Source organism: Mytilus trossulus, chromosome 9 (assembly GCF_036588685.1).
Source record: "Mytilus trossulus isolate FHL-02 chromosome 9, PNRI_Mtr1.1.1.hap1, whole genome shotgun sequence".
Lineage (NCBI taxonomy): Eukaryota > Metazoa > Mollusca > Bivalvia > Mytilida > Mytilidae > Mytilus > Mytilus trossulus.
The window spans coordinates 66,722,951-66,734,978 of record NC_086381.1 but is presented as its reverse complement, the minus strand read 5'-3'; the positions used below and the strand labels follow the sequence as shown (position 1 = coordinate 66,734,978).

Sequence of the window (12,028 nt, the reverse complement as noted above, 5' to 3'; positions counted from 1 at the left end):
CCCGACAGGAAACAAGAAACTAATAGGAGAGGACTACATTTTGAAATATAATATATATAAGACTTGCCATTATTAGCTGCTTTAGCTATATCCTATTTGTAATCCACACTGAAATAATGTATCTGCATAGATTCTGAATACACATATGATTTTAATCCAAAGTTTGAAACAAAACAATTACGACATCTCTTTCTTCGTTTTTGCATTAAGAATATAATTTCATCACTTTATCCAATTGAAACAGGTATTCACGGAAACTATGAGTTGTCTTTGCGCACGGAAAAATCATGATACGCATACCCTGTGTCTTTTTCTTCATGTAGCAACACATGTTGTTTACCTTTAGCTGTTCTTTCTTTTTTGTCTATTTTTTAAAGTTTAGAGCTACTGTTTAAATGGGCAAACATGTAGGATATATTTTAATGTAAAGAAGTTTATTCACAAAACAAATGTCATACTTTAAATATCAAACAACACATTCAAGTGTACAAACTCAATCAACAAAAAACGATGACGAAACTGCCATGTTTTGTCATCCTGTAATATATAAGAGATCTATAGTCATTGTGACGATGACAGTTTGTGACATATTTTATTTAAATTACAACGATTACATATGAGATCAGACGGTTAAGTTAAACACGACTTTAGTCTGGTTTTAAAATTTCTAAGATAAGAGGATGTGATTGAACTGCCGGCCACTGTGCTTTCATATTTAATAAATCTTTCTTATACTCCGCATAGCTTCTAAGTGTGGAAAATTTGTCAAATATCTGCCATAGTTTTTCGTCCGGATTTTTATTGTTTTTCTTACAAAAATATCTTAACATGTCCACCAATTTCCATTGCATTTGTTCCACTCTTTCTGGTTCATCTAATTTGACTCGATCTGTGTAATATTAAACATCAAACATTAAATTCAGCTTTTAAACCATTACAATTGCAAAAATGATTTGGGTTTTACGCTAATTTCAGCACTATTGTGTTATTTCGTGGATCTCAGTTTCTTTGATGTATGAGCCAGAGTGCCAAGATAAAACAACCGACTTTTGATAGAAAATGACAATCCTTGACAATTCATATTGGAGTCGACTACTTAGACATTCGGTCACGGAAGCCCAACATTATACAAGGAACAGTATACATGTTCTAATGAGGGTATTCGCTAACGATAACTATACCCTCAGCAGTGGAACAGGATCTGTTTACCCTTCAGGAGGACATGAGATCACACCAAGTTTTGATGGCTTTCGCGTTGATGAGTATTTAGTTGATTAAAGTTGTGTTTTTTTTACTGTTGTCTTTTCATTTGTTTTTCATTTTTTGCCATGGCGTTGTCAGTTTATTTTCAACTAATGAGTTTGAATGTCACTTTCGGGCTTTGGTATCTTTCGCATGTCTTCTTCAGCCTATTCCACTTTCATTACTTCCTTTTTTTTTTTGGGGGGGGGAGGGGGGGTACGGTTCATGTTGCTCGGTCCTCAGTCTTTTATGCAATGTTTTGTAGACATTTGTTTGTCATTTCAATGTTTGTTTTTTCGGTGTTTGCCATTCCTTTATGTCAGACCTACGAATATTACCATCATTTTAAATGTATTCATATTTATTTTAAAGTTCGTAAACATAAACTTTATCACAAAGTGTACTCTGTTTAATACAAAGCTTATGAGATATAAAAGAGTTACATTACAGTAAGGACGACATTCTGCACACCGGAAGCTGATTTATCTTTAAGATATCGATCATTTGAAACTATGATGTGTTAATCAATAACGCAATGCAATTTGTAGTGGGAAAATAACTTTTTCATCGATTTATTATACTCAACTGGTAGCACCTTGAACAGAATTTTGAAAATTTACTATTTTAATGGCATGAATTTCAGTGTTCGTCATTTTCGAAATTTAAACAAAAATGTGTGCCTTGATTTTTCTTTAAAAAGATAAATTTAAAACTCGATCCTTGTCATTACAGAACAGGTTTTTTTTACCTATAAAATGTGTCCAAAGGAAACGAGATAAAACAAAACCAGACAGCTGGATTAATAATTGATCTGAAAAGAGGCACATACCCGTATAGCGGGTTATTTTCGCGCGGTGTAAATTTTCGCATACAAAAAAAGTGAACATGCAAAGGTAAAGATAAAAACATGGAATCCGCCAAAATAATAACCGCCAGAATATTTCGTATACCTTATTCAATGAAAATCGCGAAATTTTACACCCGCCAAAATAACTCGCTTTACGGTACGTATATATAAATACGTATACGGCGATAATCGCTGAAATAATGGAGAAATATACCTCAATTGCTGTCAGTCCACTGAATAAAACAATAGGAAAATAGGAAAAAAAATAGGAATTCAAAATGTATTTCTTAATTACCTGTAAAAGTGAGAACAATTGCACGAGAAAGCGTTACTTCCTCGACGGTGTATTGACACTTTTGAAGTATAGCTGCGAATTCTGAAAGCTTAGCACATTCATTCTGTCCCATAATGCTATCAAACTCACTGAAGTGTAAACCGTATTCTATGGCATACGTTGGCGATTCTATAGCAATTACACCAAGTTCTATGTTGATTCGGTTGAACATTCCGAGAAACCCGTATTCAACGTAGCCAGCTACAACATAGAAATTAATAAAATTGAGAATGGAAATGGGGAATGTGTCAAAGAGACAACAACTCGACCAAAATAAAAAAAAAAAAAAAAAAAAAAAAAAAAACACAACAGCAGAAGGTCACCAACAGGTCTTCAATGTAGCGAGAAATTCCCGCACCCGGAGGCGTCCTTCAGCTGGCCCCTAAACAAATATATACTAGTTCAGTGATAATGAACGCCATACTAATTTCCAAATTGTACACAAGAAACTAAAATTTAAATAATACAAGACTAACAAAGGCCAGAGGCTCCTGACTTGGGACAGGCGCAAAAATGCGGCGGGGTTAAACATGTTTGTGAGATCTCAACCCTCCCCCTATACCTCTAACCAGTGTAGAAAAGTAAAAGCATAACAATACGCACATTAAAAATCAGTTCAAGAGAAGTCCGAGTCTGATGTCAGAAGATGTAACCAAAGAAGCTATTTTTATACTATTTCTAAAAAAAACAATGAAAATTCATTCCCAACAACGTATTTGATAATCTTTTTTTACAAAATGTGCGTGATGCCCTTCCGAATAAAAAAAATATTCCCTGATAGTGCACATATACAACATGCATATGTTTATGGCACATTCTTTGAATATGCAGGAACTATTTGACCTATCATGCATAGCAGTTTCTGTGAGGAAAGATTCTAAATGAAAAAAGTCCACAGTTGGAAAAAATATTTTTATTCTTAAACTAGTTGTTGGCATGATACGGGTTATGTTCTTCTCGTATTTTATGATTGTATGATACTGCACCTCTAACGGGAGGGATTGTGCTTGCTTTTCATATGATGTAGACATAATCGTTCACTTAGTTTAATTGAGATCTGGAGCTGGCATGTCAGCAACTTCGAGTATTTCTTTGTTAAATAATGTACGATTGTCATTTGTTTAGTTTTTGTTGATACCTATTTTGAAATCAGACTAGGGCTTCGTGACTGACGTGCTAATTGTTATATGTTTTTTCTACCTTGATTTATAAGAGATAAAGTAGAAGGGTTGAGATCTCACTAAACATGCATATGACATAATGTTTGTTAATAAGTCTTTTCATGGAGTAAAGCAATTTCAATTAATATTTTTATAGTGTCTCTTTCTATGTTGCGATTAAACATTATTTTCTCAGTGCAGGGTGAAAGTTGGTGCCTATCAAAACGTTTAAACCCGCTGCATTTGTTCGAAATTTTCCTACGTCAGGAACCTGATGTTCAGTGATTTTCGTTTATTGATGTCGTTCATATAGAGGTTTTCTTTTCTCGATTTTTATTTTGATTAGACCGTTGGTTTTCCTGTTTGAATGGTTTAACACTAGTCATTGTTGGCCCTTTATATCTTGCTGTTCGGTGTGAGCCAAGGCTTCGTGTTCAAAGCCGTACTTTGACCTAAAATGATTTCCTTGATGACTTAGATGGAGAGTTGTCTCATTTGCGCTCATACCACATCTTTTTATATCTATTAAGATCTATCGATTTTTTGCGTGTTTCCCAAGTCAGGAGCCTCTGGCCATTGATTGTCATGCATGAATTTTAATTTAAGTTCATTTATGTATTTTGAAGTTTAGTACGGTCTTGAGAAAACGATGATAGTCCGTCGGAAAGGGACGATACATGGCTGACCCGTGTTAAGAGAGAGCCATTTCTCTTGCAAGTAAAATACACCCTTGGTGATTTCGAAAAAAAAAGCAGGTTAATGCCGCTACAAGGGAGCACTCGTACCCGCAAAATGGATTAATATAAGTTGCAATAAATTGTTTCCCAATCCACTATAAATAAATATGTTTAAACTAAACCCTCTTCATATATATTGCATACCTTTCAAAAGAGTAGCTTGGTCATGTTTAGACAGATTACAAAATTCTGGAAGCCTTCTTGCAAAATTAATCATGCCACGAATAGACCTGTCCATTTCTATAGCAATCATGCTCATTTTGTCCTTACGGTCATCAAGTTCGATTCCGGTTGCTTTATGGAATTCCTCATAAACACTAGCAGGTAGAACACCCATGTTACCAAATACTTCCTGTTTTTGCTTGTGCCTTTCCTACAAAAAAAGTAATGTAAATTGCATGGCAATAATAGAAAATTAAAAGGAATGCAAACTACGGAAATCTAATACAATGAAAAAGTAAGGAGCAAAATGAGGAGCAGAGTCAATAATGTATAATACGTCAATGAGATTCAAATGTGTGACTTTGTTGACCCATAAAACTTGAAAAATAAGTTACACATACAAGCATGTGTCTACAGAACTGAATATAAAAAACCCAATTACAAGGTACAAACCCAGGGGCGGATCCAGCCATTTTAAAGGGGAGGGGGGGGGTTCCAACTATATGTTTCCATTTAAATGCATTGATCGGCCCCAAAAAAGAGGGGTCCAACCACCGGACACCCCCCCTCTGGATCCGCCAATGACAAACCAGAGGCAGAAGCAGACTAAGAGGTTGGCCGGTCCACTATTATGAAGCTACATTTAAGGCAAATGCATGGACTATTAATTACATATCAAAATCCTAACGTTGAGTTAATCGCAGGTCCCCTTTTTCAAAATCCTGGACCGCATTTGCAAACGTACCGTCCTACTAAAGTGCACATGGTTAATAGTTCCTTTTGGGGTTTTGATATATAATATAAACCACATAGACATAACTGTGATCAAAATACATTAATTTTGCAACGTTGTCTTAAAAGATATAAATCAAATCGTATTCCTTGACGGTTGTTTGATAGTTTGTTGGTAATTAACACTACTTTCAGCACACAGTCCAAATGTTGGCTGTCGGTTCGTATTGGCGAAGGAAAGCGATGGATCCGGTGAAAACTTCTGGTACATTTGCACAGAAATCATTGTCGAACCCATACCTTAGTGTTACATTTTTATTTAACAGGCTATTGACAACTGCACATGGAATTCTGACTTTAACAGTGTTTATTGAAAAATGACAAAAATAACTTTAAAGGTAGGCTACATGTATTTCTAAGTTTAAAATATAAGGTAGCTTAGGTAGAGAAATAGAAAACACGCTTATTTTTATTGTTTGACTTAGGTCGAATTGAGCGTTATCAACAATTTGTCTCTATCTGAAACACAGAAATAGTAAAGACATTTTGACATCACACAATATTAGGATTAAGTGCGATGGTGTTGTGAACACAATTTCGTTGTAAACTACTTGAAACCAAAATGCCAAGTTGGCAACCAGCTGGTTAGGGAAATTTGACACGCAAATTGGAAAGCATAATACCCTCTACTATAATCTCAAATACGTATCTGTAAATAAGTGAACTTGGTGCTATTCCGGTTATCCTACGTGTATGCATAGTTTTTTAGTTCATCTATTTATTTTAAAATGATCATCAACGTATATTATTTTTATCACTTTTTAAAGTGGTACCAAACACCTTGACTTAAATTAATTTGGCTTGTTTAATTTTAATCAAATTTGGACAAAATAATTACTATGACCGGGCATTTGTCAAAAATATAGAAATTTTCAAAAACTTTAACCACACACGCTATTGGAAAAATTTATTGGAAAATACTTTAATATTCCTTGATGCGCGACATATCAGAACAGGAGCAATTAAAGGATTTAATTTTAATTAGATTGATATTTTGATCATTGAGAAGCCTTATATGTACAATATAATTTAAATTCGAACGTTTAGCTGATTTTTATAGAGTGATCTCCCTGTAGTGTTGTAATACCTTAAGCCGCACACTTGCTGTTAGTAGCGAATAATCATACCAGGTTTCATCACTGAACTCAAGTGGTTTTAATGTAAGAGAGCGAAACGATTTGTGACGAAAAGACGTACGGAGAACGGACGGACGAACTAACAAGCTGATTACTACGTACAGACATAATATCATATGACTTTGACGAATTTGACCTTAAAGGGTTAACGTTTACAAATTCTGACTTGGATCAGAGATCATTGGCTCTCATACCACATCTTCTTATATCTATATATAATACATACGTATATTATCTGATGTTTTTCTTTTAGACCACCGGGTAAAAAACCTTGTCGGAAATCGGGGATTATCTCCTCTTGAACCTTGATTAGCTCCTCTACAAGAATATCAGCAACAGTATTGAAAATTGGAATGTCAGACTTCTTGACTTTTTCTGGTTGTGGTATTGGTTTTGAATTTCTTTTTACTTTTGGGGTCTCTTGTTTTGCAAGTCTATCTTGTTCCTTCAATTTCTTTACTTCTATATAATCACTGGTTCGCTTGTTGTACGAGTACCGACCAATTTTTATAGCTGTTGAAATAATAAAAAAATGTTAATTATTTATATTAAATAAGAAGATGTGGTATGATTACCAATGTGATTACTCTATACCAGAGACCAAATGACACAGACACAAACAACTGTAGGTAACTAAACGGCCTACAACAAGGATTGTTTTCCGTGAGGAACGATTATTCGTTTTTTGAAGAAAAGCGTTATTTTTATCTTAGTTTCAATGAGAGCTTTTGAAAGTTTTATCATTTTACCAGTTGCATTTTTTTGTCATAATTGTTTTTCTGAAATTCCCTCTATCCCCTCGTCAAAATGTCAAATGATCGTCGCCTAAAAGACAGATTTCACAACATTTTCCAGGTCCAGTGATATTGTTGGTTTTTTTCTAAACTACCCTTTTTCTTGAAGAATAAAGGCTTTCCCCCTGGAGAAGCATCCCAATTTAAAAAAAATTGGCTTAAAATTATTCCCAAAAAGACAACTTTTTTCCCAAACAATGCAGTCTCAGTAGTAATGGTGCATGAACATGATGAATACAAACTGAAAACTTTCCTTTTTTATTGGGAAAATATGTCATTTTAGGCATGAACAATGTTTAAATGAGTGTTTTTCAGTTTGTATTCATCATGTTCATGCACCATTACTACTGAGACTGCATTGTTTGGGAAAAAAGTTGTCTTTTTGGGAATAATTTTAAGCCAATTTTTTTTAAATTGGGATGCCTCTCCAGGGGGAAAGCCTTTATTCTTCAGTAATTTAAGGCAAATAATATCACTGAGGTCCATCAATCTACTGCCATTTAGTTTCATTGATATATCTCATTAGATATTTATCTTTATTAACAAGGCAAGCGATTTCACAAAAAAGGTTGCAATTAATCGGATGTGTGCAGCCTTAAATCTCATATTAACTCTGTTTTTTTTTTAAATAACGAAATGCTATTCGGATTCAAGTAAAATAACATGTTGAGATTCCAATCCCAATTTGAAATGAATTCTTTCGAAGATGGACTATGATATAATCGACCAACCTTGCCAAGACTTTAACTATCAACCATGGAATTGACGGCAAGTTTCATCCAATCAAAACATGCAAAAGGGGCGTTTCATTTTCTTCTTAGTTTGGAAGGGGGAGGGTAATGATCAATAAAATAAATGTGCTCTAGGTAACATTACTAACCATCATGAGACATTCCAACATCCAAACATTTCTTGTATCTACAGTAAGAACACATGGTACGTTTTCCTGTTCCCAGTTTACAATTTCCGGTTTCACGCATACATCTATATTCCTCTTTATTTTGGACAACTTTGACTATACTACGTCGGAAAAAACCCTAAAAAACACATTACAAATATTTGTATGGTTGTATACTCTAGAGTACTAAAATTTATAAATAATATATATACAACACTTTTTTTGTACTCGAGTTAACAACTTTAAAAGACTGTGCACTATGTACCATATCATGCGCAAATGTAATTTCCGGAAACCGTTCAAAGCTCATTTAGTTAATACGTGGTTAATTTTTTTTTTTTTTTTTTTTACTAAAAAAATCTCCTTCATTTGTTTCACTCACGGGTAAATTTGGATATTGAATTTAGAAATGTTCACTTAACCGTTGTGTAACTTACTGTACAGTATGGGTTTTGCTAATTGTCGAAGGCTGTGACGTGACATCGTGTTGTGTAAACATAATTACTCGAATTTGGTTCTTGGAAATCATACCACATTTAAAGAAATGGTATATATATTTTGAAGTTTAATTGATTGCAAATTGTTCCTTATTTATATTCTTAAAAAACATTTTCTATCAGTTTTACATGTATACATCAAATAATACTATAAGCAAGTGTTAGGCATTGCAGTTGGAGAAATTTTTCATATAGGCACTGGCTACGATTACGTTGATTTCGTTATCATAACATAATTTTTCGAAGGCAAAGTCTTTGGTATAATATTGTAAATTAAAAAAAATAAATATTTCTTTGGAAAGGGAATACATAGATTTATATTCATAATCCTCATAGATTTCATCATTGATTTATAAAAGACGACACATCCAAAAGAAAATTTGAACGGGAATATCCAAATGTATAGTCGTAATATTCATAGAGTGCAAAGTTGAATCATAAAGGACAACAAGATATACCTTGCATGGTTCACAGGTATTCACTCCGTAGTGTAAACCAGACGCCTTCTCTCCACACACTCTACATGGCGGAAGTGCGTCTGGGTTTGGTGGATGTTGTCGACTGTTTTTGAAATATTTTCGAATACTTCTTACTTTTCCAGGCGGGTTCGAGTTAGCCCCTTCATCATCAGAAGATGAATCTGACCTAGAGGACTTCAATGAAGGTTTGTGTAGAGAACTACCTATAATCACCAATCCGGAAGTTAGTTCTGAACTTTTTCCAGACGTAGAATCTGGACTAACTGGTTTATCACTACTGGTGCTCACTCCGGAATCTGGACTTGGTTGTTTGGAAGATTGGGCTGTGACGTCATGTACAACTATTGTTTTATCAGTATCATTTTCAGAAACGGCGCATTTGCAATTTGAGCACAGTACTTTTGACTCTTTTGCTGGGACGGAGTTGGACGATTGTTCATGCTGATTGCTATTGTCTACAATATTTTCTAGCAGTGAGAGAGAGCTGGTCAGTTGCACGTAATTATCATCCCATTGATTGCTTGTAAATTTTTCTTTTAACTTGTCCATTGTACTAGAGAAAAGAAACAAAATTACTTTATAAGCGAAAAAAGCAAATCACAACTTTAATACTAGTATTTAATTTAGAAAGATGAAGGGAAAAAATGTTGGTTTCTTCACGACTTCGGAATTCCACGCTACTCGTATTCACATCGAGATTCACATAAAATATATGTACATGCACATACTTTTTTACGTTCAAACAGTTTGGCCTGTTGGTTTTTTTTTTTTTTTTTTTTTTTATCGTAAACCTTCATGGGGCCGTTTTGTGATATACATAACACACCTTCATGTAAGCATAACAATGCACCGATTCATTCTTAACCAAGTCCCAAAGTTTTGGATACACTTAAGTAAAGCAAGTGTGTATAACATGCAATTATAACCGTTTTGCCAGTCTGAGTTAAAGATGAGCTTTTTTTTTAGCACTGCGCTTCGTCCTTTTACTTAAACGAAAAAACAAACTCATCATAGATACCAGGACTAAATTTTGTAAATACGCCAGACGCGCGTTTCGTCTACAAAAGACTCATCAGTGACGCTCGAATCCCAAAAAAGTTAAAAATGCCAAATAAAGTACGAAGTTGAAGAGCATTGAGGACCAAAAAAGAAGATACAAAGACTTAATAGATAAAAATATAGTGTTTACTCCACAAAAAAATACATATAAAGATGGTTTCGATAATAGAATTTAAGTGCTGAAGTTGAGTGTCTTTTCATTTACTTATGAATTTACAGTTTTCCTCTTTTTGTCTCCGTGCTATTGTGTTTCCTTTGATAGTATATGACTCTTAATATGACTCGGTATTTAAGCAAGCAGCCATGGGCATCAGGTGTTTTACTACGATGCGAACGCAAGAGGTATTTACGGTCGAGAAAAGGTTTACTATATATATATATTATACATGTACTTCACTATCAACTACATATTTTGTGTCTTTATAAAATTATATATCTTTCAACTACGAAATACAATATGTTGGGGTCTTTGAAACGTTAGATGTATTTGTTTGTTTGTTTGCATTTTTTTGTCAGCTATGTTTCTTGTCACATTAACCATTTATATCTGTTTGGGTTGCTGTAAAATAAGGTTTAACATTACCGTTATCTTTGGAAAATGTCTGTGCCACGTCAGGAATTCAGAAGTATATTCCCACGAGGGTCTGGGGGAGGTAGAGAAAAAAGATAATAATTTATCAATACCACAGAAAAGTGGACCAACTAATGAAAAGCAGAGATAAATAGACAAAACAAAAAAAAAACATGATAGATAAGAGATAATAATGGACAAAGTTGTTTTAAAAAAATAGAGAAAAAATATTTGCAAATAACAAGAATAAATCAATTCAAAATGTAGGGACCCCTTCCTCAGACCCCTTCCATTAGTTCCGGATTAATAAAGTCAAACGTTTGAGTTATCATAGTTAGACTTCCCCCTTTTTCGTACATTACTCTGCTGTCTGGTTTTTATTCTTATGTACAATCCTGACACCCATCGGTGTAAAGTATGAAGAGAAAAAAAAAACATCAACGAATATGCATGATCTTTACCCAAGTAATCATATATATATACATGTATATATATATTATGTATAAAATCTATTGCAATATTTACCGAATAACAAAAGTGATCGAGGTCAATAGTCAGAACATTCGATTTTCTGCTAAAAAAGATACGTTTATTTTCCAGGTAATCATTTCAAATGAAATATAAGTGTCACTGTAAGATAATCTTTAAATTAATTAAACAATTGAGGTCCTACTAAAGGTACGAAATGTCAATTACATAGCAAATACTGTGAACTGACCTGAATATTCATGTAAATCGCTCACCTGATAATAATTGACAAACTAGTTATAAATAGAACTTAGTATAGCGGGAAATTTCAAATTAGAATACATTTATGATACAAATGCAAAATAGATACTGAAAATTTCATATACAAAATAATTATGAGCATACCAAATCATTCAAATAGTATCCGTTGAGGAGGTGTTCCATAATTGGGAGGATTTACATATAGAGTAAGTAAGTAAGTAAGTAAGTAATTTTTATTGGTTTAAAATCCAAAATTACAGGATTGATACCAAGACAATACAAATTTGTTATACACAACATACAAACATATATATATATCATACCAAATTTATAAACATTATATGAGGAGGTGGTACCACAAAGTTATTTAGTGCTTAATAAAGCATTTCTAGAAATGTACATGTCGCTTATAAATTTAACAATAATTCTAATTATATCAGTCTCAACACACGTATACAAAAATTTAAATCTTGCTTCATTAGTCATATTGAAAAAAGAGGGAACTATTTCACTAATTCTGGAAAACAGTTGGTCTCTAATTATATTTAATTTTGTACATTTTAAAGTGAAATGAAATTCATCTTCTACTTC

The 12,028-nt window shown here is 33.5% G+C and overlaps 1 protein-coding gene across 2 annotated transcripts; it reads right to left on the bottom strand.

Moving 5' to 3' along the window:
* Nucleotides 1–589: 589 nt before the first annotated feature.
* Nucleotides 590–11,464, bottom strand: LOC134683278 (nuclear receptor subfamily 1 group D member 2-like). Of its 2 annotated transcripts, none has more exons than XM_063542471.1 (7): nt 11,427–11,464; nt 9,058–9,631; nt 8,085–8,241; nt 6,637–6,923; nt 4,465–4,693; nt 2,385–2,624; nt 590–889 (listed from the first exon to the last, which is right to left on the bottom strand). In XM_063542471.1, exons 2-7 carry the CDS (start codon nt 9,625–9,627, stop codon nt 648–650), a joined length of 1,725 nt encoding a protein of 574 aa, XP_063398541.1. In that variant the 5' UTR covers nt 9,628–9,631; nt 11,427–11,464; the 3' UTR covers nt 590–647. The 2 variants fall into 2 exon arrangements, with proteins under 2 accessions (XP_063398541.1, XP_063398539.1); XM_063542469.1 differs by lacking the exon at nt 11,427–11,464 and adding an exon at nt 10,721–10,796.
* Between the last annotated feature and the right edge of the window lie 564 nt (nt 11,465–12,028).

Coding starts and splice junctions, on each gene's coding strand:
- LOC134683278 (XM_063542471.1), bottom strand. CDS start 9,627: ATGGACAAGTTAAAAGAAAAATTTACAAGCAATCAATGGGATGATAAT. Junction 8,242..9,057: donor ATACCTGTGAACCATGCAAG/GTATATCTTGTT, acceptor TGTGTTTTTTAG/GGTTTTTTCCGACGTAGTAT. Junction 890..2,384: donor AATTGTTCTCACTTTTACAG/GTAATTAAGAAA, acceptor AATATTACACAG/ATCGAGTCAAATTAGATGAA.